This window comes from Podarcis gaigeae, assembly GCF_964106915.1.
Source record: "Podarcis gaigeae genome assembly, chromosome: 14".
NCBI lineage: Eukaryota > Metazoa > Chordata > Lepidosauria > Squamata > Lacertidae > Podarcis > Podarcis gaigeae.
This window is the reverse complement of record NC_139690.1, coordinates 20895812-20919297: the sequence shown is the minus strand read 5'-3', so window position 1 is coordinate 20919297 and position 23486 is coordinate 20895812. Positions and strand designations below refer to the sequence as shown.

Below are 23486 nucleotides of genomic sequence, written 5' to 3'. Positions count from 1 at the left end.
CATGATGGTGTCTGAACTGTCCTTATTTCTAAATAAAAATAAAAAATGGGGACGCATTGAAATATGCAACAGCCTGATTTTCATCTTCAAGTTCAGAAAAAGCTTCACCACTCCATTCTGATGAATGCTATCTCTGCACATATACAAGTGTTTGTGTGAAAGAGTATACATTTGTTGATTTGTATCTCTCAAATATTGTGTATACAGAAACAGTGGTACCTCAGGTTACATACGCTTCAGGTTACAGACTCCGCTAACCCAGAAATATTACCTCGGGTTAAGAACTTTGCTTCAGGATGAGAACAGAAATTGTGCTCCGGTGGCGCAGCAGCAGCAGGAGGCCCCATTAGCTAAAGTGGTGCTTCAGGTTAAGAACAGTTTCAGGTTAAGAACTGACCTCCGGAACGAATTAAGTACTTAACCCGAGGTATCACTGTATACAAGACTGTATGCTAGTTGAACGTTACATGTGAATAACAATATGAGTGTACAGCTAACCCACCTTGTGTACACAGTTTGTACACTGTGATACCTAATATACATACACTGACCTTAATGGAATTACAGTGTGTTAGAGTGGGAAAGTTCTTACCCCTTCTATTTTCTGTGTTGAAGTGGAGACTCTGTACGGAAACCCTCGCCTCTTGCGAGTTTTCAGAAGTGTGCAGGAGTTTTTGGTAACTAATCCCCCGAATTAATGAAGTGCTCAGAGGATTAGTGTCATTAAAGAGAGAAAATCACAGAAGGCCTCCATAATAAATACAAATAAAAATGAATTCTTGGCTTGGATTCTGCCGGTTTGGAAACTGCTTTTGCACTGCAGCCAGCCATCTGTGAATTCCACCACACAACCTGCCCTTGTGAGGGAATCACAGGCAACTCTCTCCACACCAGGTGGGACGCAGCGGTGGAGCTGGAGCTCTGCACTTGATGTAGCCATCATAGCATCCCAAGTTAGACATTACACCAAACCATGGTTAATGGATTAGTCTAAAGCTTAGTTTTGGTTTGACTGAGCAGTTTTGGCCACTTCACCTCAAGCTGGAGTGCAAAGCACACCAACTGGCCATAAACCATGGTTTGCCATTACATCTGGAAGCTGAAACCATGGTTTGAGTTCCAAGTGATAGTGGAGATTATTATTATTTATCCATTTATATTTATGGTTAACAGTTTTATCCCGCCCTTCTTTCCAATCAGAAGCATTATAGGTGTTAAACACAGGTCAAGTTATCTGGAAAGGGGAGGGGAATGCAGCATTTTTCGGCGCCTTCAAATATGTTGTTATTATTATTATTACTACTACTACAGAGTTCCCTAGGAAGAAGGATAGACTGTTGGACCACTCTGAGAATTATAGCTCTGTGACGAGAATGGGAGTCTTCCTAATAATTCTCAGCACCCTTAAACTACAGTGCCCAGGATTCTTTAGGGAGAAGCCAGGACTGTTTAAGTGGTATGATACACAAGATTGTACGGTTACCATAACTTGTATTCCAGGTCCAAATGTACTTGGTTTGTTTTTTGTATTTTTCTTAAAAAACGATAAAATACTTTATTAAAAAAATAAAGTAGTATATTCAGCTACTTTAAATATACAGTGCAGGTGGGGTTTGGGTTTAAGCACATGTAACTAGAACCACCTTTTATTCTTTTTATTTCACTTTTTATCCTGCCTCTATTTCTCTCCGCTTACTCTGTTTCACAAGCCCCTCAGGAAAGGGACCAGTACTTTTGTTCTTTGTAATGTACCATGTATTATAGATGGCCCAGCAGCAACAACCATACAGCTGTCAGATCATGTCTGTACTGGATCACTAACTTTAAAGGGGCAAGGTGTGGACAGGGTTATGACCTATTTTATAGTGGGGGTTTCAGAGCCTCAAAGGCAGAAATAGCTGCTGCCAGCACAAAAAGGAAGCAACCGGTCCCTGGAGATCTGTCACAGGCACCAGAGCCCTGCCTTCAAAGAGGCCACAATCTTCCTGGCACCTTGATGGCCCCAGGTGGTTTCCACTATAATTCTCAGTGGCGGATTTACACACACATTAAGCAAACAACAACTTAGGGTCTCGGAGGATGAGTGGGCTCTAAATATACAGTCATGCCTTGGATCTCAAACGCCTTGGCTCCTGAACGATCGAAACCCAGAAGGCAGTGTTCTGGTTTTCAAACCATTTTTCAGATGCCGAATGTTTGGCGCGGCTTCCGATTGGCTGCAGGAGCTTCCTGCAGTCAATCAGAAACCACGCCTTGGTTTCCAAACATTTTGGAACGTTCAGCTTCCAAGGTATGACTATATATATATATATATATATATATATTAGTACTCATGTTCAAGTTAACATAATTGGCCATTTATTTTTTACAGAAATGGGGAAAGCAGACTCTGAAAGGACAAAAATATACTCAAAGGCTGCACAATTGTTTGTCATATTAGCCCAAATTCCTGCTAGTGAAACATGGTCTTCCTCCCCACTCTTGCACGATCCCATCTTGCTCTGACGGGTCAAAAGAACCTCCAGAACAACATGTGGCGGGGAAGGAGAGGGGAGATTGTTTCGGCTAGCAAAGCAAAAATGCCTGCACTGATGGAACAATCATGTTAGCTCAAGGCTGAATTCCATCCATTCTTTTTATAAATCTGTGCAGAAAGGACTATAATCTATATCAAAATGTAATTTGGCAAAGTGCCCATATGCTGTCATACAGCACAGGTGGTAGCTGGTGTTTGGTTCAGGTTAAGTGCAGCCCGCAGCATGCCCCACCCCTTAAAGCATTAAGTCAATGTTAAAAAACAGGCCTACTTGTTTTCATTGCTGGCATCATAGCGCGGAGTTGGGTCTTCGTCATCCCCATTGACATCATAGCTTGCACGAGGGTCCTGAAAGAAACAGAGGGAGTTGTTCACGTTAGAAAAACTAAGAAGTGATTGCCAGGAACAAACTTGTACCAGGACAAGAGACACTCTGGCAGGATAGAGGTTCTTACAAACAACAGAGTTTATAGGATATAAATGTAGTTAAATTAATAAAAGTCACTATCAGTTGCAACAGATATTACTAGGCTATATGGGGCAAAAGGTTGTTCCTGATGTAAAGGTAGCTTCTTATGAGGTCCCCCATTCTGCCTTTTTTTCTGCCTGAAAAAGAAGCAAAACTCTACGACAAGGGTAGGGTTCCTGTGGCCCTCTAAATGTTGCTGAACTACAATTCCCATCACTCCTGAGAATTGGCTATGCTTGCTTGGGCTGACATGGACATCTGTGCTCTAGGTGATGAAGAGGGCTTGGTCAGAAAGAAAAAAAATTCAAGCGGGGCTTTTAAAGCACACTCAGCTCTCCAAACAAAGCTGTCAGGGAACTGATATCGGAGCCAGAAGTGGAGGCAGGGCTCCCAAGCGATGCCGGAGAAGGGCCAAGCAGGGAGAGAGGGGACTCATCAGCTGGGGAAGGAAATCAGCGTAACACCAGGGATAAAGGGGGGCGGATGGGGGAATCGGAGAGAGGGCTCCAGGACTCTTCGCTGGAGACCAGCGGGGAGAGCACAGGTCCTCCGCTACCCACACCCACCCTGCGCAGAAGACTTCCGCGCAGGGAAAGTAGGCGTAGACTTGGCGTCAAAGAACTTCTTTGCTGGAAGAAGTTCAAGAAACGCCCACTGACGGATTCTGCTAGCGACTGAACAGCCACGAAGTGAAGGGCTGTCCAGCCAGGAAAGGTTTAACCAGGCTACCTAGCCAGGAGTGGCGGCAACTTACGCACGAGCAACCCCATATAACCATCACAAAAGCACAACAGCACTTTTAATGAAAAGCCCACAAGCCTCTTGAGATGCCCCATTAACACTAATGAGAAACGCCAGGGATTCAATCTGATAACCGGGCATTCCTATTTTTTACATTTCCTCATCTGAGCTATAAGTAGCCAGTAAGCATCAAGCAAATGTCAATTCCAGAGCGCTGACTTCATCGTGCTCTCACAGATGTTCAGCCCAATTCTGAAAGCAGGTAAGGGTGCAAATTCAACAAAATGTTTTTTAAAAAAACAAAAAACAAACCCAACTCTCCTCAGCGGCTTAGTTCACTTCACAGAATATTTTTTTTCTCCTTTATGGAAGCCAATAGACAATACAATGCATTTAGAGTATGGGTGGGAGGAAATTGTTTTGAGTTATTCATTTAGGGCTGTGGCAATTTATTTATTAAATTAGTTGGATAGTTGATTATTTTAAAAAAAAAATCCTGGAATGAGATTACGCTCTGGAGGGCCCATGAATAACATAGAGGCCTCTGAGCCACTCCCTTATTTTGTGCTTGGAGAGATACCTATCAGATGAATCTATGGCGTGACCGCATTTGGAATATTGTGTGCAGTCCTCATTGCCTCATCTCAAGCAGGATATTGCAAAGTTGGAAAAGGTTCAGAAAAGAGCAACCAAAATGATCAATGAGGAAAGGCTGCAGCAATGGGGCGAGAGGAAAGGTGAGCCAGAGGTGACATGACAGAAGCCTATAAAATTATGCACAGCATGGGAGGGAAGTAGATAAAGAAAGGTTTTTCTTCCTCTTTCATAGCACTAGAACATGTGGACATCCAATGGAGCTGTATGTTGGAAGATTCGGGACACCACTTCTTTGTGCAATGCATATTTCAGCTATGGAACTTGCTCCCGTGGCCAGCGATTTGGAGAGCTTTAAATGAGCAGACAATTTCATGGAGGATAAAGCCATCAGTGGCTACAATGGCTATTCTCTGCTTCTGAATAGCAGTTGCCTGGGAAGACCAACAGAGTTCCTTTCTTAATGCCCTTAAGCCAGTCTTTCTGATAATCTAGATCAGGGGTAGGCAAACTAAGGCCTGGGGGCCAGATGTGGCCCAATCGCCTTCTCAATCTGGCCCGTGGGTGGTCCAGGAATCAGCGTGTTTCTACACGAGTAAAATGTGTCCTTTTATTTAAAATGCATCTCTGGGTTATTTGTGGGGCTTGCCTGGTGTTTTTACATGAGTAGAATGTGTCCTTTTATTTAAAACACATCTCTGGGTTATTTGTGGGGCATAGGAATTTGTACACATTTTTTTTCCCTTCAAAATATAGTCCGGCCCCCCACAAGGTCTGAGGGATGGTGGACCGGACCACGGCTGAAAAAGGTTGCTGACCCCTGACCTAGATGTTCCTCCCTGTCGGCCACGCTGGCTATGGCTGACGGGGGCTGGAGTCCAATAGCATTTGGAAGGCCACAAGTTCCCATACCCTTGACTTATTCAAATATCATGGTTCTGATAACACCAAGGTTGCAGGTTCGATCCCTGGATGGGACAGTGTGTATTCCTGCATTGCAGGTGGTTGGAGGACTAAATGATCCACAGTGTCCCTTCCAATTTTACAGTTCTATGATTATTTGTGGTCCATAGGCAGTCTCCTGTCAATGCAGCACATAACTGAATCAAAGCCCAAGTTACCAATTTCACCTGAGGCCACCTTTGCTCAGAAGCACGTTCAATGGGACTCACTTCCAAGCACCATTCTACAGTGGTACCTCAGGTTACATTCGCTTCAGGTTACATATGCTTCAGGTTACATACTCCGCTAACCCAGAAATAGTGCTTCAGGTTAAGAACAGTTTCAGGTTAAGTACGGACCTCCGGAATGAATTAAGTACTTAACCTGAGGTACCACTGTATAGGACTGTGGTCTTGAGGGCCAGTGTAAAAGATGTGATCCAAGGGTCTCCAGCTTTACTTACATAGTTCTGCACAAGATCAGGGTGGTGCTTCTCTATGCCATCGTCGAGAATGGTCACCACAACATCTTTGCCAGTATATCCTCTCTGCCAGGCTGCTAGGACGTTCATTTCTGACCTACAGTCACTGTTGTTGTCTTCGCAGTGCTGAGGGCGAAGGCAGCAGTCGGTTAGCCATTTCTTCCTTACACAGACCAGCAAGCAACACTCCGCACGGCTAAACAAGCAAGTTTAAAAGCTAGGATAGGGGAAGGGCTGTAGCTCAGTGGTGGAGCATCTGATTTGCATGCAGAAACTCCCAGGCTCAACTCCTGGCATCTCCAGGTAGGACTGGGAGAGAACCGTGTCTGAAACCCTGGGGAGCTGCTGCCAGTCAGTGTAGACAGTACTGATTCAGATGGAACAATGGTCTAACTCAGTGTAAGACAGCTTCCTGGGCAGGAAGCCATATTCAGTGGATTGGTCCTTCTTGCCAAGGCTACTCCTAGAAGCCCAGGGGAGGTTTAAATGTCCCATCCAGCCTTGTGCTCTGTCCATCAATCGAAGTCAGCCTTGTAAACAGCAACTAGCCAAGTTTTCAAAACCAGCTGCATAGGTTTTTAGCTTGTATATTATATATTATATTTTTATTAGTTTTCAAATACAAAAGCAAATTTATACATTCCATACATCTTACTTCTCTTTTTTGACTTCCTTCAATTTGTCTGCCATTCCTTCCTATTGTTACTTTTTACACATTTCTGCCCTTTTAACCCTTTCCCCTCACAGAGCTTCCTTAAAGCTTACAAACGTAATTTTATTATCACTCAGTTTTTGCATATATTGGATAAACTTTTCCCAATCTTCTGTAAATCTTTGATCTCGCCGATTCCAGATCCTTCCTGTCATTCTGTCCAGTTCTGCATAATCCATCATTTTAGTTCTCCATTCTTCTATCGTAGATAATTCCTCTTGTTTCCATTTCTGGGCCATCAATATTCTTGCTGCTGTCACTGCATATAAAAATAACTTCTTTTCTTTCTAATTTATCTCATTACCTGTAATGCCTAGTAAAAATGCTTCTGGTTTCTTAACAAATGTTTATTTCAACATTTTCTTCAATTCATTATAAATCATTTCCCAAAAGCATTTTACCTTCTTACATTCCCACCACATATGAAAAAGGTACCTTCTTTTTCTTTACATTTCCAACATTTGTTGCTTATCTTATACCTTTTTGCTAACTTCACAGGTGTTACATACCATCGGTACATCATTTTCATAACATTTACTTTTATAACTGTGCATGCAGTGAATCTTAAGCCATCTTTCCAAAGTCTTTCCCAATCCTCCATTTGAATATTATGCCCTATATCTTTGGCCCAGTCGATCATAACTGATTTTACCTCCTCATCCTTTGTACACCATTCCAGTAATATCTTATACATTTTTGCTAAATTCTTATAATCATTATTCAATATTTCTGTCTGAAATTTTGATTCTTTGTCAGCAAATCCCCTCTGATTTAAATATTTTCTGAACATTGCATAGGTTTTTAGCTTGTAACCCAACTTAATGCACACAAATCTAAGCATTTTGAAGCATCTATGATTAGGTTTCACCTCCTATTATTATTTATAAGGAATACTATGAGCAAAATGGGAAATTGATTATTTTTAATTTGTACTTAAGCCTGCTTACTATGTTGGTAGTTTTATTTGTTAGTTTTTTTTCCTTTTATATTTTTCTTCTATGTATCTTTTCTAAAAGGCAATCTGTATAAAGTGTGATATTGTATCAGGCTGAATTTATTGACTGCATTCTGCTGATTTAGAGTACTTTGTATACACTATCCTGATTTTCAATGAATAAAATATATTTTTAAAGATAAATAGCCACTTTTTCTGGAATCAAATAACAATGAATAAACTGCCGTGTGAATGCAGCACAAACTGGGAAGAGGAGGTATAGAGTTGCAAGGGCCAGATACAGAGGCTCAGAGGGCCACATTAGGGCACACATTCACCCTCACAGTCTTGCGACTCCTGAACAGCAGAGGAAGGGGGTGGAGGGAATGTGTGATTCTGTGATGCCAAAAGACTTTTGCAAGATTCCCAAAATATGCATAATACGAAAACACACACACACACACACACACACACACACACAGAGTGAATGTATAGTTACCATGTACCACATTTCAGGCCAGAGTGGGTCATTGAAGGAAACAAAATGGTGGTCACGCCGAACACGTCTTTTGACTCTTCGTTTAACTTCCTGTTGTTGGAGCCACCTTACCTAGAAAAAAAATTTAAATAGCAGTGTTTCACAGGAATGCTTGGGGTTTTTTAACAGCAGCATCAATAAGAAAATATTTGTTTGCTTTGACATCTAAATCCCAGTTCTTGCCATATGGCTCACAAATTGCTTATTAACTCTGTTTGTAAGACCAGCCAACAACATACGCTCACAAAGATTAAGAGAATAAATTGTAACATTAAAAATACAATAAAGGAAGCATTCAAATTGTTCTTTCTGGCAATTAAACAAGAAGGCACAAATCAGAAAAATGGGATGCCCATGTTATGAAAACACATCATATCAAAAGAAGATCCATTGAAATCAATGGACTCTACATTAGGTCTACTCTGACTCTCACTAACATTGTGTATCATCCAGGTTGTTGAAAGTAATAATATACATACAAACAAACACACACAACCTTGAAACATCAAAAATGAACCTAACAATCTAATATGCATCTTTTTTCACCCAACAAGCATTCAATATGAACTAATATCATTTTCTGCAATTGAATTAATCAGTATCTATTGTTTTGAAACTTGACTTTGTGTAGATTTATAGGCTTTTTTCGTGTACAGTATGACGATTTTGCAAGCAAAATATGTAGAGATATAATTTTGTTGCATTAATCTCCCTACAGTATCTTAATACTGTATTGTTCTTGGAAATAATTCAACGCAGGCTTTTCTCTATTCTGTTTGATTTAACTATTCTTGTACTCTTATGCTAGAAGCAATAAACCTTTGAGAATTTTCTTTCTTTTAATGAACCTAACTAATTAACAAAGCCTAACTTATCCATGCCCTAACAAGCCCTAACAGTACCAAAAACTGCTTGCTACTAATCTGTTCAAAACAACAAAAGAGGTCTGGTGGGCCTATTAGAGGTAGGGAATTCTACAAAAGTTCGCCACAGAAAGTGCTCTCTTCCTTTGCTTCCATTGCCTGGAATGAAAACGCCTTTCCATTTTATTGAGGTGCCTATCTTAACCTCATCAGAATGACACTAGACATCAAGGCCATTTGTCTAATTAGAAGCGGTTTCAAGCACATGAATAATTCCTCATCCTGTGCATATTGTTTTTCTAAGTAACCGTCTGCCTTTTTCCGTTTTTTGCCATTTTTTAATGGGTTTCTCTTCTTAAACCTAAACAAATCCCAGTACAAAGAAGCTGCAACGTAATTCTTAGAGCAGTGGGTGCTTAGAGCCAAAACAAAAAACAAAAAAAAACCCCTACTTCAAACACACGTCACAGAAGAAAAATGAAAGTCAGTTAAAAGGGCCTCAGTGAGTTTTGATAACAAAAGTCGAGATAAAAATTCTAGAATGCTCCCCTTTGCTCTCAAGTAGCTTTTGATAGAGCAGATGTTCCACAGCTGTACAGACCCCTCCACAGAACATTAACAAGATAAATTAGATTATAGGCATGCTGTATACCAAAAATATGAGGTTTAAAGCAAATGTTTATTCATCGGAACAGATCGGAATTATAATACAACTCCACTGAATTAATGCAAACTTCCCTGCTCAAGTACATAAGAGAATTAATCCTCCATATCCCCAGCTTCTTACAAGGACAGTTTCATCAAGGAAAGGACTCATGAAAATCTGGGATTAGTCTCCAAGGTAGGAAGGATCCCCGAGGGGACTCAAAGGATCTGAAGTGGATTCTCAGCAAGGGAGAACATTTCCGACACACGGATTAGCCTAAAGTTTCTGTAATAATAAATAGGAATCCCTGGGTGGGGGAAGGCCGGTTGTGACCTTTTGAAACGCAAGAGCTGAGAAACAACGTGAACCAGACATTTAATGTGCTCAACCAACTCTTGAGTTATTGTTTGAAAGGATTATCGGCACTTTCACCCCTTCAAGCCTCAGAAGCTTAGAAATATAAGAAACCTCAAAGGTTTGATGGGGGGCGTTAAAAGCAGGGTTTGGGGGTTCTTTCTCTCTTATGTTGATGATGGGGGTTCTTTCTCTCTTATGTTGATGATGAGAATAATATAGTATTTCCATAACACACTTGTCTAGGTTATTTCCTGCCAGGACACATAGCTCCTGTCAAGCTGGGGACCAGGATGGGACTGGGAAAATTGGTGGTTAGTACAGTACAAAGCAAAGGCAGCCTGAAGTCTGCTAAAAGGCACTCACAATTGTCTAATTAATCAGGCCTAGCAAACAAGCCTAACCCAGAAGGTTTTATTCGGCAAGGAAAACCACTTGACCTATTAGGACTTACTGCTGTCCCCTTCTTCCATTTGGCCAGAGGTGGTGGACACGTTACGTAAACCTTCTCTCACCCCAACACCCCTTGGGTACCAGCTTCACAGATAAGGAGTGGGCTTCATGTCCAACAACAAAGCAGAGGCAGTGTGACGTAGTGGTTACAGTGATTGACTAGGACTGGGAAGACCACAGTCCAAATCCCCAGTCTGCCAACTGGGTGACACTGGGCCGGTCACTACCTTATAATACTAATAATATTAATACTACCACTGCATAATAATTCTATTTTTTGTACCCTGCCCATATGACTGGGTTGCCCCAGCCACTTTGGGCTACTTCTAGAAACATAATAAACACAGAATTACAGAAACATAATAAATTACAGAAACATAATAAAAACTTCCCTATACAGCGCTGCATTCAGATGTCTTCTAAAGGTTGCGTAGTTGTTAATCTCCTTGACATCTGATGGAAGGTCATTCCACAAGGCAGGTGCCACTACTGAGAAGGCCCTTCTCTGCCTGGTTCCCTGAAACCTCACTTCTTGCAGCGAGGGAACCACCAGAAGGCCCTCGGAGCTGGACCTCAGCGTCTGGGCTGAATGATAGGGGTGGAGAGGCTCCTTCAGGTATACTGAGCCGAGGCCATTTAGGGCTTTAAAGGGCAGCACCAACATTTTGAATTGTGCTCGGAAACATACTGGGAGCCAATGTAGGTCTTTCAGGACAGGTTTTATATGGCCCTGGTGGCCGCTCCCAGTCACCAATCTGGCAGCCACATTCTGGATTATAACCCCATAACCTAAGAAGCATCTCACAAGTTGGTTGAGAAGATAAAAGTGAGGTTGAGGAGGAAAACTGTGTGTGCCTCTTTGAGCTCCTTGAAGAAGAGGCAAGGTAAAAATGTAATACAGTACAGTGGTACCTTGGGTTACATACGCTTCAGGTTACATACGCTTCAGGTTACAGACTCTGCTAACCCAGAAATAGTACCTCAGGTTAAGAACTTTGCTTTAGGATGAGAACAGAAATCGTGCTCCGGCGGTGCGGCAGCAGCAGGAGGCCCCATTAGCTAAAGTGGTGCTTCAGGTTAAGAACAGTTTCAGGTTAAGAATGGACCTCCGGAACAAATTAAGTACATAACCAGAGGTACCACTGTAAATAAATGCAGAACAAGAGATGGTGGCTTTGAATTTTGTTGTGCGTAAGGAAGACTGAGCAGGCCCGCATGAGTGACAGTAACTGACAGCAGCGACAACCTCATATCTCCTCCTCAAAATGTCCCCCCCCCAAAAGACGAGCCTTGGCCAGACGCCTGAAGCTATAAAAAGGTGAGGCGAGATACACCTCCACAGGGAGAGAGTTCCAGGTGAGGCTGGTGCCCATTGGGGCCGGTCGCCTGTGAGGTGATTTGAAGCAGCTGCCTTGGGTGGCAGAATCCCATGGGGCAGCTCAGGCCTCCTTCTCTCAGGGGTGATGGAGGAGAGGACATGAATCTGCAGGAGAAGCGGGTAGCAGACCGTGCAGACTTCTGCCCCCTGCGGCAAAATGTGTAGATCTGGCACTGCCTCCAGATGCATCCGTAGCGACGCCCACCAGGAAGAGAAGGAAATCTTGCATGGCTAATTGCATTTTGCTAATTGGCATACTGGTTTATTGGGCTGCTTCCAACCCTGCCTAAATGTTGCAACACGTAGGCCGAGACACATGTATAAACCAGGAAAGTGATTCAATTCACTTGAGGGAAAACAACGAAAATGCCAATCCAATCCAACCCAGAACCTTGACTAAAACTTCAGCCTAGTCATTAAAACAAGATGCCCTCATCATGATGTAATGCTAATGAAGGGTATCCCTTTGGGATGTCTTTATTTGTTATGATTTTCCAACACAGAAGATGCAGCAGAATAGCATGTAGAACGAGCATCCGATTTGATGCTTTTAGGCTTTTGCAATTCATTGCATGTAAATGACAAGGGAAAGATGGCTGTTTGGGCATTATTTTCTTCCCACAATTCTCGGGGGGGGGGGAGGACACCAGTTCCACCCCCACTCTCCTCACTAGGGATGCTGCAAAATTCCAATGGAAACAGGAGTAGAAATTGCCAATGTTTGCAATTTTTGCCCCCATGTCCAGTACAGAAATTAATCCAGCAAATATGATCAGTTGTTGTCCCTTTCAGTCCACAAACAATCTGTTCACGGTGTTTTCTTTGCATTGACATGGATAGGGTAACATAATGATGTAATCTTGCCATGGCCAACAGCGGGACAAATAATGTAGCTTTTGGCAGAAGACTAAATGCAGTGGAACGAAAACAGCACTGAATCCAAAGACCACAAGGCGGGATAGAAAAACAATGCCTTATTACATCCTACTCTTCTTTTGGCTAAATTATTTGTACCCCGCCCATCTGACTGGGTTGCCCTAGCTGCTATGGGCGGCTTCCCATTGCCACTCACCAGCTGAGATCATTACTAGAAAGAGCAATAATAGATAGCTCTTCCAGAAATGCTTCTATCTGCAAGCAAAGCTGACCCGTTGCATCATCTGGGGCCAGTGGTCATCTGGTCTCTCGTCATCTGGGTGGCCATTCCAGCGGGTCACTATAAGATCAGTTATAGCAGCAGGAAACTATTTCTGGCCTGCAGGCCAGCTTCTTAACTCTCCACCCTTGGGGGGTGGGGTCACCATTTACAGGTGGGTGAGGGCACAGCCAAACTGAGCAAGATTTTCTAGAACAAGTATGAGTGGAGGGTTCAATCCTGCCGGCTGCAGGGAATGTGCTGGTTAAGCTGATGTCACCCAGCAGTGGACAGGTGGGCATGATTTGTGGAAAATAGCTGCATGGGCCAATTTGGGCCCAATATTGACCTATGGTGTATACAGCTTTACCACCCCTGCTCTAATAAATGATACCAGTACTTGCTTGCTTTCCTCTTCCCTCCTAGTTCCCTCTTCCTTTTTCACCACGTCTGTCAGAAATCTGAAGGTTTTTGGTGCTTTTTAGCTGCCCTGACAGATATCCCCAACTGAGTTTGCTTTCTGTGTCTATATGCAGTATTGCAACAGTTTGGCCCTACAATAGAACTTGTGGGAAATAGATGCCGTGCCCCACCCTCAGAACTTGATTCAACTGACCTGGAAAAAAAGAAGAAGTAAGTAGCACTAGAGACTTTTCCTAATATTTTAAAGCTAACAAGTTCCACACGTTTCTGAGAACATTTTCTCCTCCCTTCATCAAGGAAGTCTAGGTAAATTGAAAGAGACAAACTGTAAAGCTTGTGGGAAAAGCCACTTGATCTACCAAGTTTCATTGGCAAAAGATCGCCCAGTTCAGGGAGCCTCTGAAATAGGATGCAGATTTATATAAAAACAAAAATAAACTTGAGAAGTTTTCAGCTTTAAAAGCACCAAGTCACTTAGTTGACTAGGAGCTTTAAACTTTTAAAAACAACGCGTTCACACACACACCCAAATCCTTAAGTTATGCAGTTCCATCTTTTCCAGTTAAATTCAAGGTGGCATGACTTGTTTAAAGGCTTGCTTTAGCACCCCTATTAGCATATTCATGCATACACATTAGGTATACCAGTCAAGTAGCAAAACACTTCCCAAGTGATCTGCTAAGGGAGAACACCAAGGCATGGATTATGAATCCAGCCTAGCTCCAAGCACCCAAAATAAAGTGGTCTCTATTTTGCAAACTGTTAGGTTGCATACATACCATACATTTGAAGTGCATCCCCACCCCACTCCGAAAAAGGAATCCTGGAAACGGTAGTTTACCTCTCACAGAGCTACAATTCCCAGCACCCTTAAGAAATCACATTTCCCCATTATTCTTTTTTTTGCGGGGGGGGGGGGGAGGTCTTTAAATGTCTGGTGTGCATGCTGTATTAATCAATATGACTAGGTAAATAGACTAAATTTTTTTAAAAAACCATTTGGTTTGCATCAAGTACAGTAGACTAATTTGCTTTTCCATTGCAGATATAGATTCATACCCTTCCCTCGCCCTAGGGCTCCAAAACTTAATTAGAACACCCAAAAAAAAACCACCAGCCATCCGTTTTTCTCGCAATTGGTGGGATGTTCAGACACTTGCAGTTTGTTTATTCTTGTTCTTTCTTCCACCCACCCCCCAAATCCCACACCATCGTCAACTATTATTGATGCAATATGGGTGCACATTCAAGAATTATCTACAGCTTGTTAGACAGTGAGCGAATAAGTTCAAATATTTGAATGGGAAGGCACGTGGGTTGATTTGTTTGCTGTATGTGCACACGTCTGGAAGCTACATTTGGCACTACGAAATTGGTCAGAGAGCACCATTCTCTGCTGTATTGTAGACCAACAGCCTTCGTAATCAGTGTTCCGCAGAATGAAAAAATCAAACGCAGTTTTGAAAGGTTCAGCCTGCCACCTTGGTTAAAAATGGGGCCCAGCCAGCACACTGGAACAAAATGCATTCTATATGACACTGTTTCAGGGTAGGCCCACTGTCTGTACACAAGTTTCATGCCCCCAGTTTTAATCATCCACTAAAATGGTTCTGGCCCAGAGGAAAGCTTTTCTTCTGCCAACTAAAAGGGCTTTTGTAGAGAGGAATGTCACCCCAAGGCAACTTACAGCACTGTACTACAAACTGAAGCAAATACAAATAAATGATGTAAAGTAAAATCCACATAAAGTTGCCCTGCAAAACCTAGGGGCCCACTGTTATCCCAATCTAATATTCTAGCAAAACATCTGCCATTATGGTGGGTTAACCTTTCGTTTGACTTTCATTTGTACGGACTTCTGGAGAGTATAGTTTGCAGGCAGGCATATTGCAGGGATAGCCAAAGTGGTGCCCTCCAGAAGATACTGGACTACAACTCCCATCATTCCTGACCACTGGCCATGCAAGGTGGGTCTTATGGGAGTTGGAGTCAAACACTACCTGGAGGGCACCATGTTGACTATCATTGGTGTAGCCCATCAAGGTGACCCAATGATGCCCCTGCCAAGATGGCATTTGCCTAAGGGGCTTCATAGGCAATATATTTGGGGATATATACCATCATCATTTCATGCTGCCTACCTTTAACTCTGGGATTATGGTAATCATATATTTAATCTTGCTGGTTTTAAGGACACATACCCACACACCCAAAAGCTAGTTAAATAAATATGGTGATTTCCCGCCAAGTGTACTTTGGGCTTTCACCGAGTTCCCTTTGCCTTTTGTAACTTCCCCTTGCTAATGCAAGACAAGCCTCCAAAGTAGACCTGACACCTGTAGCTTCCTGCTGTACCTTTGGATCCATTCTGAGGAAGTTGTGTGGGCCTCTGCTGCTGAACGTTGACCTTTTAATCGTCTTGCTGTGGTGAAAGTGGTAATAGTCTTCCAGGCTGCCAATCTGCAATGAGCGATATACAGAAAAGGTGTCAGGACAAGAGGAAATGAGGACCATAAGGAACAGCTGCATGTTCTTTCACAGCACACTAGAACCAGGAAGGAATGCAATTCAGTTCGGGCAGGAAAAGTTTCAACAAGCAACCAAAGATGCTCATTTTACACAGCTAAACCTCTTACGCATTTGGTCGCCAGGAGGCGTTCAAACAGCCTCTGCAGAGGTCAGACCAAGTGTCCATCTCTTCTTCCACCAGTGGCCAACTACATACCACTAGGAAGCTCACAGGCAGAACAAGGTGAAAACAGCCCTTGCCAGCAGCTTACCCTCCAGAAAAGGGAATTCAGAGTTCAAGCGGGACCTTCAAAACATTGCAGGATGGGAAGCTCCTGTTCAGGGTATCAATTTTCCAAGCTCTGCTCCAGGAGACTCCATTCCGTTCCCACTCCAACTCCATCTACCTCTCCCACCAATAGTCCATCAGCATTCCAAGGCCACTCAACAAGAACAATCCTTACTGGCTGCTTTTGCATTTTCCACACCTTTCAGTTTTCGCCTCTGAATTCTGCAAACCAGTATCTCCCCCTCTTCTATGTGGATGGCGTCATTTTGGCTACATAAGGATTAGGTAATTTTAACTAGCCACATTTTAGTGTTACATGTGCACCTCAAACTGTGGTTGACGTTAGCTACTGTTTATTGAAACAAGCCAGCTTCACAACTATAGCGGACTTTTTTTCAAGCAGAACAGAATTAACATTAACTAGAGTTTGTCAGGTGTAATTAATCAAACATCACACCCCGCCTTGCAGTCAGGCCAAGGAGGAAGGAGGCAGAGTAGGCATGGTTTATCATCATATCAAAATGTGGGCAGTATCAAAGAAGGGAGCAAAGGGATCTGGCTGAGCCCTGGTTCACTAAGGACTCATCCACACTTCCACTTGTCCCGCTACTTTCCCCGGGGGGGAAACCCACGTTTTAGTGCTGAATCGGAACAAATGGCAATCGAGTTTTCTGTGGATCACCATTTGTTCTGACTTAGCACTGAATCTCAGGTTTTTCCGGGGGGTGGTGGCATGGTGTGGCAAAGGCAGAACCACTCAGATCCATGTCTAGAAAGCATGGGGAAACTGCTCAGAAAACTAGACTCATGCTTTCTAAGCTCAGGACAAAAGCAAAAATGTGCACAAGCCCTAAATCAGACCATTGTTTCATCTGTCTTGCTTTTGTTGGCACAGACTGGCATCTCTCTCCAAGGTTTCAGACTAAGGTATTGGAGAAGCTAGAGGGCTTCTGCATGCAACCTGGGGCATTCTGTATGCAAAGCACTGAGCTACACCTCTTCCAGAGCAGAATCTCAGTTGCATGACCCATCTGTCTCCACTTCTGGTTAAAGGCATATGTGAATGGATGAGCTCGGGGTCTCTTATCTCCTGCTCATCATATGGGCCAAAGATAAAATGTGAAAACTGCACTTCCGAAATGCATATGGCCTCCCCTCCACCCGCCCCACCACTGAATAGCAACAGAATATGCCTGGTCCAAAACAGCCTCCAGAGTTCTTGGAACCAAAATCCTCAGGAAACCATCTGCCCTTCACAGGTGCACACACATCACACAGGCGAAGAGCCGTGCGGCTGTGCCATGGCAGCAGCGCCTGCTGCACTTATTCTGACAAAATGCACAATGAAGTGCAGCATCTGGTGATGCTGCCAAGACGGTGCTCAAGGTCTCCAGATACAGGCAGCTGCAAAAGTGACAGCTGCGATTTCCCTGCAATTGTCTCCTGGCGGGGAAACTTTGGCCGTCCAGATGCTGTTACCCTGGCTAGCACGTCCAATGGCTAGGCGTGATGGGATTTGTAGTCCAGCAACATCTGGAGAGTCCCAGGTTCCCCCGCCTTGGTTTAAGAGAATTAGTCTGCAAACCTATTCCAATCAGATGGGAGCAAACCCCACTGAATACAATAGGACCTACCTCTGAGTAGCCACGGTCCAGATTGTGCTCTAAATCACAAATTTTACTCAATGGGGAGAAAACCACTGGCGCATGTCAGAATCAAGCCAAATACAGCCTCTTCCTTAAAAAAATAAAAATCAAGTTGTTATGAGCCATCTTTCCTAGAGCTATCACTTGATTAAAGCTGTATTTGATGAATCCACTAAAGCGCCTATGATTAATTCTGCTTAAATCTGTATTGGAAGAAATAAACCAATACTGTAGTGCAGAAGAAGAGGAAAATACTTATTTTTCTATACTTATTTTTAGATATGCATGCATGTTGCAACAGGCTCCATTTCAGAAGACTGGCATCAACAGTCTTTTCAGCGCCAAGGTAAGGCTTCCTTGTTTGCTCAGGCATGTTAAATCTTCATTTATATTGGCTTGGTTTGTACATCACGCAAAGCCAAACAGCGGCTTAGTGGGACATGCAGAAGTATGCAGGCTCCCCAAGAGGAGCAAGGTTACAGCTTATGGTTAGTGAGGAAAGGGCTTAGCCACAAGCCCTGGTTCAGAAAACAGGCTAAACCATGGGTAGGCAAACTAAGGCCCGGGGGCCGGATGAGGCCCAATCGCCTTCTAAATCCAGCCCGCATACGGTCCAGGAATCAGCGTGTTTTTACATGTATAGAATGTGTCCTTTTATTTAAAATGCATCTCTGGGTTATATCTCTGTGGGGCATAGAAATTCGTTCATTTTAAATACACACAGTGGTACCTCGGGTTGCATATGCTTCAGGTTACATACGCTTCAGGTTACAGACTCCACTAACCCAGAAATATTACCTCAGGTTAAGAACTTTGCTTCAGGATGAGAACAGAAATCATGCTCCAGCGGCGCAGCGGCAGCAGGAAGCCCCATTAGCTAAAGTGGTGCTTCAGGTTAAGAACAGTTTCAGGTTAAGAACAGACCTCAAGAACGAATTAAGTTCTTAACCCGAGGTACTACTGTATATATAGTGCACCCCTACAAGGTCTCAGGGACAGTGGACCAGCCCCCTGCTGAAAAAGTTTGCTGACTCCTGTGCTAAACCAAACCTTGGCTTAGCTCGGCACAGCAGCCTGTACACTCCCAGAGACCCACTAAGTCAAGGATGGGAACCTCTGGGGTGGGGTGCAGGACATGGCCCTTCAGGACTCTCTATGAGCCCCTTTGGACTCTCCCCAAGGTACACCCTCTATGTGCCCTGCTTCACACCCTCCTTGCGTTTTTTTGCCTGGCTGGAATGTGCCCCAGAAATGTTTGGGAAGCACAGACCCAGATGTTGCAATATTAGGCAACTAATGAATTATAAATTATAAATAATGTGAATTAAAATAAAATAAATAACCTTCAATGCATAATGTATAGTTTACTGTGTGAATTGCTTCTCCAAGAACAATGCTATTTTGAATGATATTTTTTGTGACCGTATACATTTCTTTATAAGGTCCACAGTGGTTCAAATGCACAGGTGTTGAGTTTTATGCTGTTAACTCTAATATAACATTGTCTCCTGCCTGTGTTGGATATTTGTAATTTTTTTCTGTTAATGACAGAGGCATCTTTTTTGTCTATAAAAAAATAAGAAAGAGTCAACGTATGATGTTTTGAACATATTGTGTAGATACTTAAATATTTACAGTAAAAGAGAAACTACCACTTTCTGAAGCAGCCTGTTCTTACATTGGTATATCCAGTGCTTTTTTTCTTGGGGGACGCATACCCCTAAACTTTTTATGAATCTTTGTACTTTTGTATTGTACTTTTTATTTATTTTTCCCCATCTGAACTATAAAATGGTGATTTTCTTGAGTCCTAATGAGAGTACCCCTAAACATTTTTTAAGAAGAAAAAAAGCACTGCATATATCCAACTGCTCTACTAAACATTGCAGCTATAATCTTTTCACAACTCCAAAAAGGGGAAATGAGGCAAATCAGACTGACAGCCGTTCTATTTTCATAAGAGACATTGTTCACACCAGAATTATCCATCTCTTGGTTTGTTTTATTATTATTTTGCTACGAGCAGCCAGAAGGCTCCTGGCCCATGTAAAGTATGGTGTTCCCCCTTTAAGAAACCACATACCGGTAAATATCAGAGACACCAGCCCAGATAGAAGACAATTCATATGTGCCAAGAACCATCACTATATAGTTTCAGAAGCAAGTTTTGCTCTTGCTTAGACTTGGCTTCTCCTCTCTGGAAAGTGGAGATTATAAATAAGAAACATCTATATTTAGCCTGGAGGATAGGAAGCAATAAAAACCAAAATTAAAAAAGAGGTTTAGGAAAAACAAAGTGTACCAGTAACTTCAGCTGGATCTATGAAGTTGCCTTACACCACATCAATCTTATAATCCACCCACCTAAGTCTTAACAATTCCAACCAGCAGTAAATTTCAAAAAATCCCAAGCAGATTATGTTCAGCAACACTTCCGCCCATCCAAAAGATGAACAATGGTTACAGAGGATATGCTCCGAATGACTTGCCAAACTTATTAAGTCCTTTTCAGTGGCATCTATTTGGAGGGCATATCATTGTGCATTGACTTAAGTCCATTCGTACGGCACATACTTCTGCTGCAGGTTAAAACCAGGCCCCCTCTGCTGATCTAAACACCTGAAGGGGGTCTGTTGGGAGGAGGTGGTCTTCCAGGTATTTGGGGCCTGGGCCTTGGTGTGCAGATGAGCCAAAACGGGACATCCGGGAATAGAATCAGAAGCCGGGGTGGCTTCTGTAAATCCAGGATGTCCCGCTTAAAACAGGACAGTTGGGCTGTTATGTTTAGATTCTGCCTGTGGTTTTCCTAAAGGCATCTCATCGGCCACTGTGAGTACAGAATGCTGGACTAGATGGGCCACTGGCCTGATCTATTACCTACAACATCTAGGAGAGAATACCAGGGTCTACAGGAGGTGATCTAACTGAGGAACATTCACACAAGGAGCAACTGATCAAGTGGTTTTTAAGTAAATAGCAGGTGCACATGCATATACAGAGAAAAAAAGAGAGTGGGAGAGAACATTAGACTGGGCCTTTGGTGTGAGTGCAGGAGAGCTAAACCCTTTGCCCTTGCTACGATGGCTGCGGCAAGGATCAGGTACTAAATGATAAGGAAAGTCCTCTCCCCAAGACCCTGGAAAGCTGCTGCCAGTCAGAGCAGACACCATTGAGCTTAATCAACAAGTAACATGACCTAGTTTAAGTCCGCTTCCTATGCTCTTTCCTACACCTACTGGGAAACCCCAGTCATTGCAACAGAACTTGCAACTCTAAAACCTCTCTCCAACTTGCCAGTTTTGTACGTCACAACTGGGTTTCCAGTAGCCTTCGCCCTTCCCAACATGTCTCTGCAGGTTTCACAGCACTTCTACACAGCAATGAAGTTTTGATGGACTGCCATTTCAGCCACGTGCAGCAGCTGTGACTGGGATAACTTGTTTATGCCTTGCACCAACTTAGCACCATGTTTTGTGAAGCTACGATAAATCTGTGCATTTCTGTTAGCAAGATTTTGCCAGGTCATTTTGTTTACTCCTGCCTTTGCTATCATCAGCTGCATGCTTTTATCACCCTCTCTCGGTTATGCTATAGATCAGAGGTGGCTAACCTCTTGGGCCCAAGAATTGTGCTGAATCCTCTAATGGCTGCATGCTATTCAAACCACAAGCTTGCCACACATAGAGCACATGGGCACACAGAGACTACCTTCCCCTATCATCCCCACTCAGATCTAGAGCTCTAGCATGGATGGGGGCAGTGGGACTTATGGAAAGCCTTTCAAGGTCCACCCCACCCTTCCAAAATTCTCAGGAATAGGAGAAAAAAAAACCCCAAGCCCCAGAAGCAGATCAAAGGGACAAAAAAACTTTTAAAGGGCTCTCTTCCCAGCCCAGCACCGCCATCACTTCATCTTTTACCAGTGGCAAAATTGTCACTGAAAATTGACCTCTAACCCTCGTTTCACTACCTTTGCAAACGGATTAAAGCAGCCCAGAAACAAGGTGCTCTGATTTGGTCTGATGTTTCCACAGCCACCCCTGGAAACATCACAGTGGACTGAAGTGCTCCTCCCTGCTTTTGGAGCACTCCGATCTCTTTGCAATGGGAAGAGTGCTCTGGAAACAAGCAGCACCTTACAGCTTGGGAAACCTCAGAGCACATGAGAGCAACTCCAGGGCTCACCCAGCGGAATGCTGGCAAATTCAGAAGAGCAGGGTCCTTTCATGATAATCACATCCACACCCAGAGGTGGCCCGTCCAAAACGGTTCAGTGCTGCAGCTTCCGGGTTCCAACACAGAAATAGATGTTGCAGTGTGGAGTCCAGAGGTGCTGGTAGCAACAGCAGAAAGTGAAGCGGCAACAAGAACTCACAGAGTCCTGCAAGATCTTGTGCAGAGTTCTGTGAGATTTCGTGGGTTCTTGCTGCAAGGCACCACCACTTCTCCTCACTGTAGCAGCAGCAGTGGGAGTGAGCCTGGTTTCTGCCGCCCCACTGGGATTCCATCAAGATCTCACAATCTTGCCCACATCCTTTCTAAGATTACACAATATGCTTACAATTACAGTGGTACCTCGGGTTACAAACGCTTTGGGTTACAAACGCTTTGGGTTGCAAACTCCACTAACCAGGAAGTAATTGCTCCGGGTTGCAAACTTTGCCCCAGGATGAGAATGGAAATCACACGCCGGCAGCAGGAGGCCCCATTAGCGAAAGCATGCCTCAGGTTAAGAACGGTTTCGGGTTAAGAACGGACCTCCGGAACAATTAAGTTCATAACCCGAGGTACCACTGTATACAATTATTATTATTATCGATGCATTGATCCACATGTCGTCTTTCAGCTAGGGCTACTGTTTTCTATGCACATACGTGGGCAAATGATATGGAGTGCTCCCTTATCCTCTTTTGGAAGAAGAAGAAGAAGAAGAAGAAGAAGAAGAAGAAGAAGAAGAGGAGTTTGGATTTGATATCCCGCTTTATCACTACCCGGAATGACTTAAGCTGTGTTTTCCACCGTACGTAACAGAACTTGCACACCATTTTCTTAAAACTGAAGCCTCTGTGTTTTCAGTGTTCCGAAATGCTTAGCTTTGGAACTCAGGGTGGCTAAAAAGGTCCCCTTTCATACTGATGGGATGGCTCTAGGATGCTGGAGACACAGACCCCGCTGCAGAAATAGTAACAGGCCTTTGATGCCCCCCCTCTCACAACCTTGGACACAACTGGGCTCGCCATCCTGATACAGATATTACAATTTGCATGTGCATGTGCAAACTGCATTAAATATCTGACCAAACTACGTCAGATGTTTGCAATTCAAATGCATCTCTCTCCAGCATCCATCTCCAATCCCCATTGCTGGGTAGTCATTTTTTCCCTTTCCTGCAGTATTCTCCCCCTCCCCCCTGCTGTTAAGAGTTTACATTTTCCAGTCTTTATTATGTTCATTTAGTTCTAACCTCTAAATCTATTTCTAATCTGCAACCCCTGGGGTCTTCATTTTTAGTATAAATTAAATTCATAAACAAGCAAGGCAAAGGAAGCATTCACATTCCCCGCCACCCGCGAAGAGCTACGCAGTCCCCTGTGTTTGTCATTTGTAAAATCTAAACGCAAGGTTTGAAATGCGCCACTAGCGAAAGAGCAGAAGAAAACAAGCAGCTGTTGGGGCAGAAGAGGGAAAGGAATCCAAGGCCAAAACGAAAAAGCAAAAGAAAGAAAAGGGAAACCAAGTTAAGCTATGGAAATGTAGTTTCCTTCAGGCAAAGGATGTCTTCTCTTGGCCTAGTGAGCAGACGAAATCTTCCAAGGAAGATTTCTTGCCGGTCCAGGAAGACGT

General features: G+C 43.4%; 1 protein-coding gene and 1 long non-coding RNA gene across 5 annotated transcripts in view; one reads left to right on the top strand and one right to left on the bottom strand.

Moving 5' to 3' along the window:
• Nucleotides 1-23486, bottom strand: part of PCSK6 (proprotein convertase subtilisin/kexin type 6) — a 99225-nt gene that overhangs the window by 57690 nt on the left and 18049 nt on the right. For all 4 annotated transcript variants that reach the window (XR_014558033.1, XM_083713115.1, XM_083713116.1 and 1 more), the window contains exons 2-5: nucleotides 15555-15659; nucleotides 7909-8019; nucleotides 5746-5889; nucleotides 2808-2884 (exon numbers count right to left, since the gene is read on the bottom strand). Coding sequence is in view for 3 of the 4 variants with exons in the window: in XM_083713114.1 (XP_083569240.1) it covers nucleotides 2808-2884; nucleotides 5746-5889; nucleotides 7909-8019; nucleotides 15555-15659 (437 nt within the window). In the remaining variant the exon portion in view is untranslated. The remainder of the gene's footprint in view (nucleotides 1-2807; nucleotides 2885-5745; nucleotides 5890-7908; nucleotides 8020-15554; nucleotides 15660-23486) is intronic.
• LOC310831991 lies at nucleotides 17922-21148 on the top strand. Its single transcript, XR_014558095.1, has 2 exons — nucleotides 17922-17988; nucleotides 20455-21148. It is a non-coding gene; the product is annotated as an uncharacterized lncRNA (long non-coding RNA).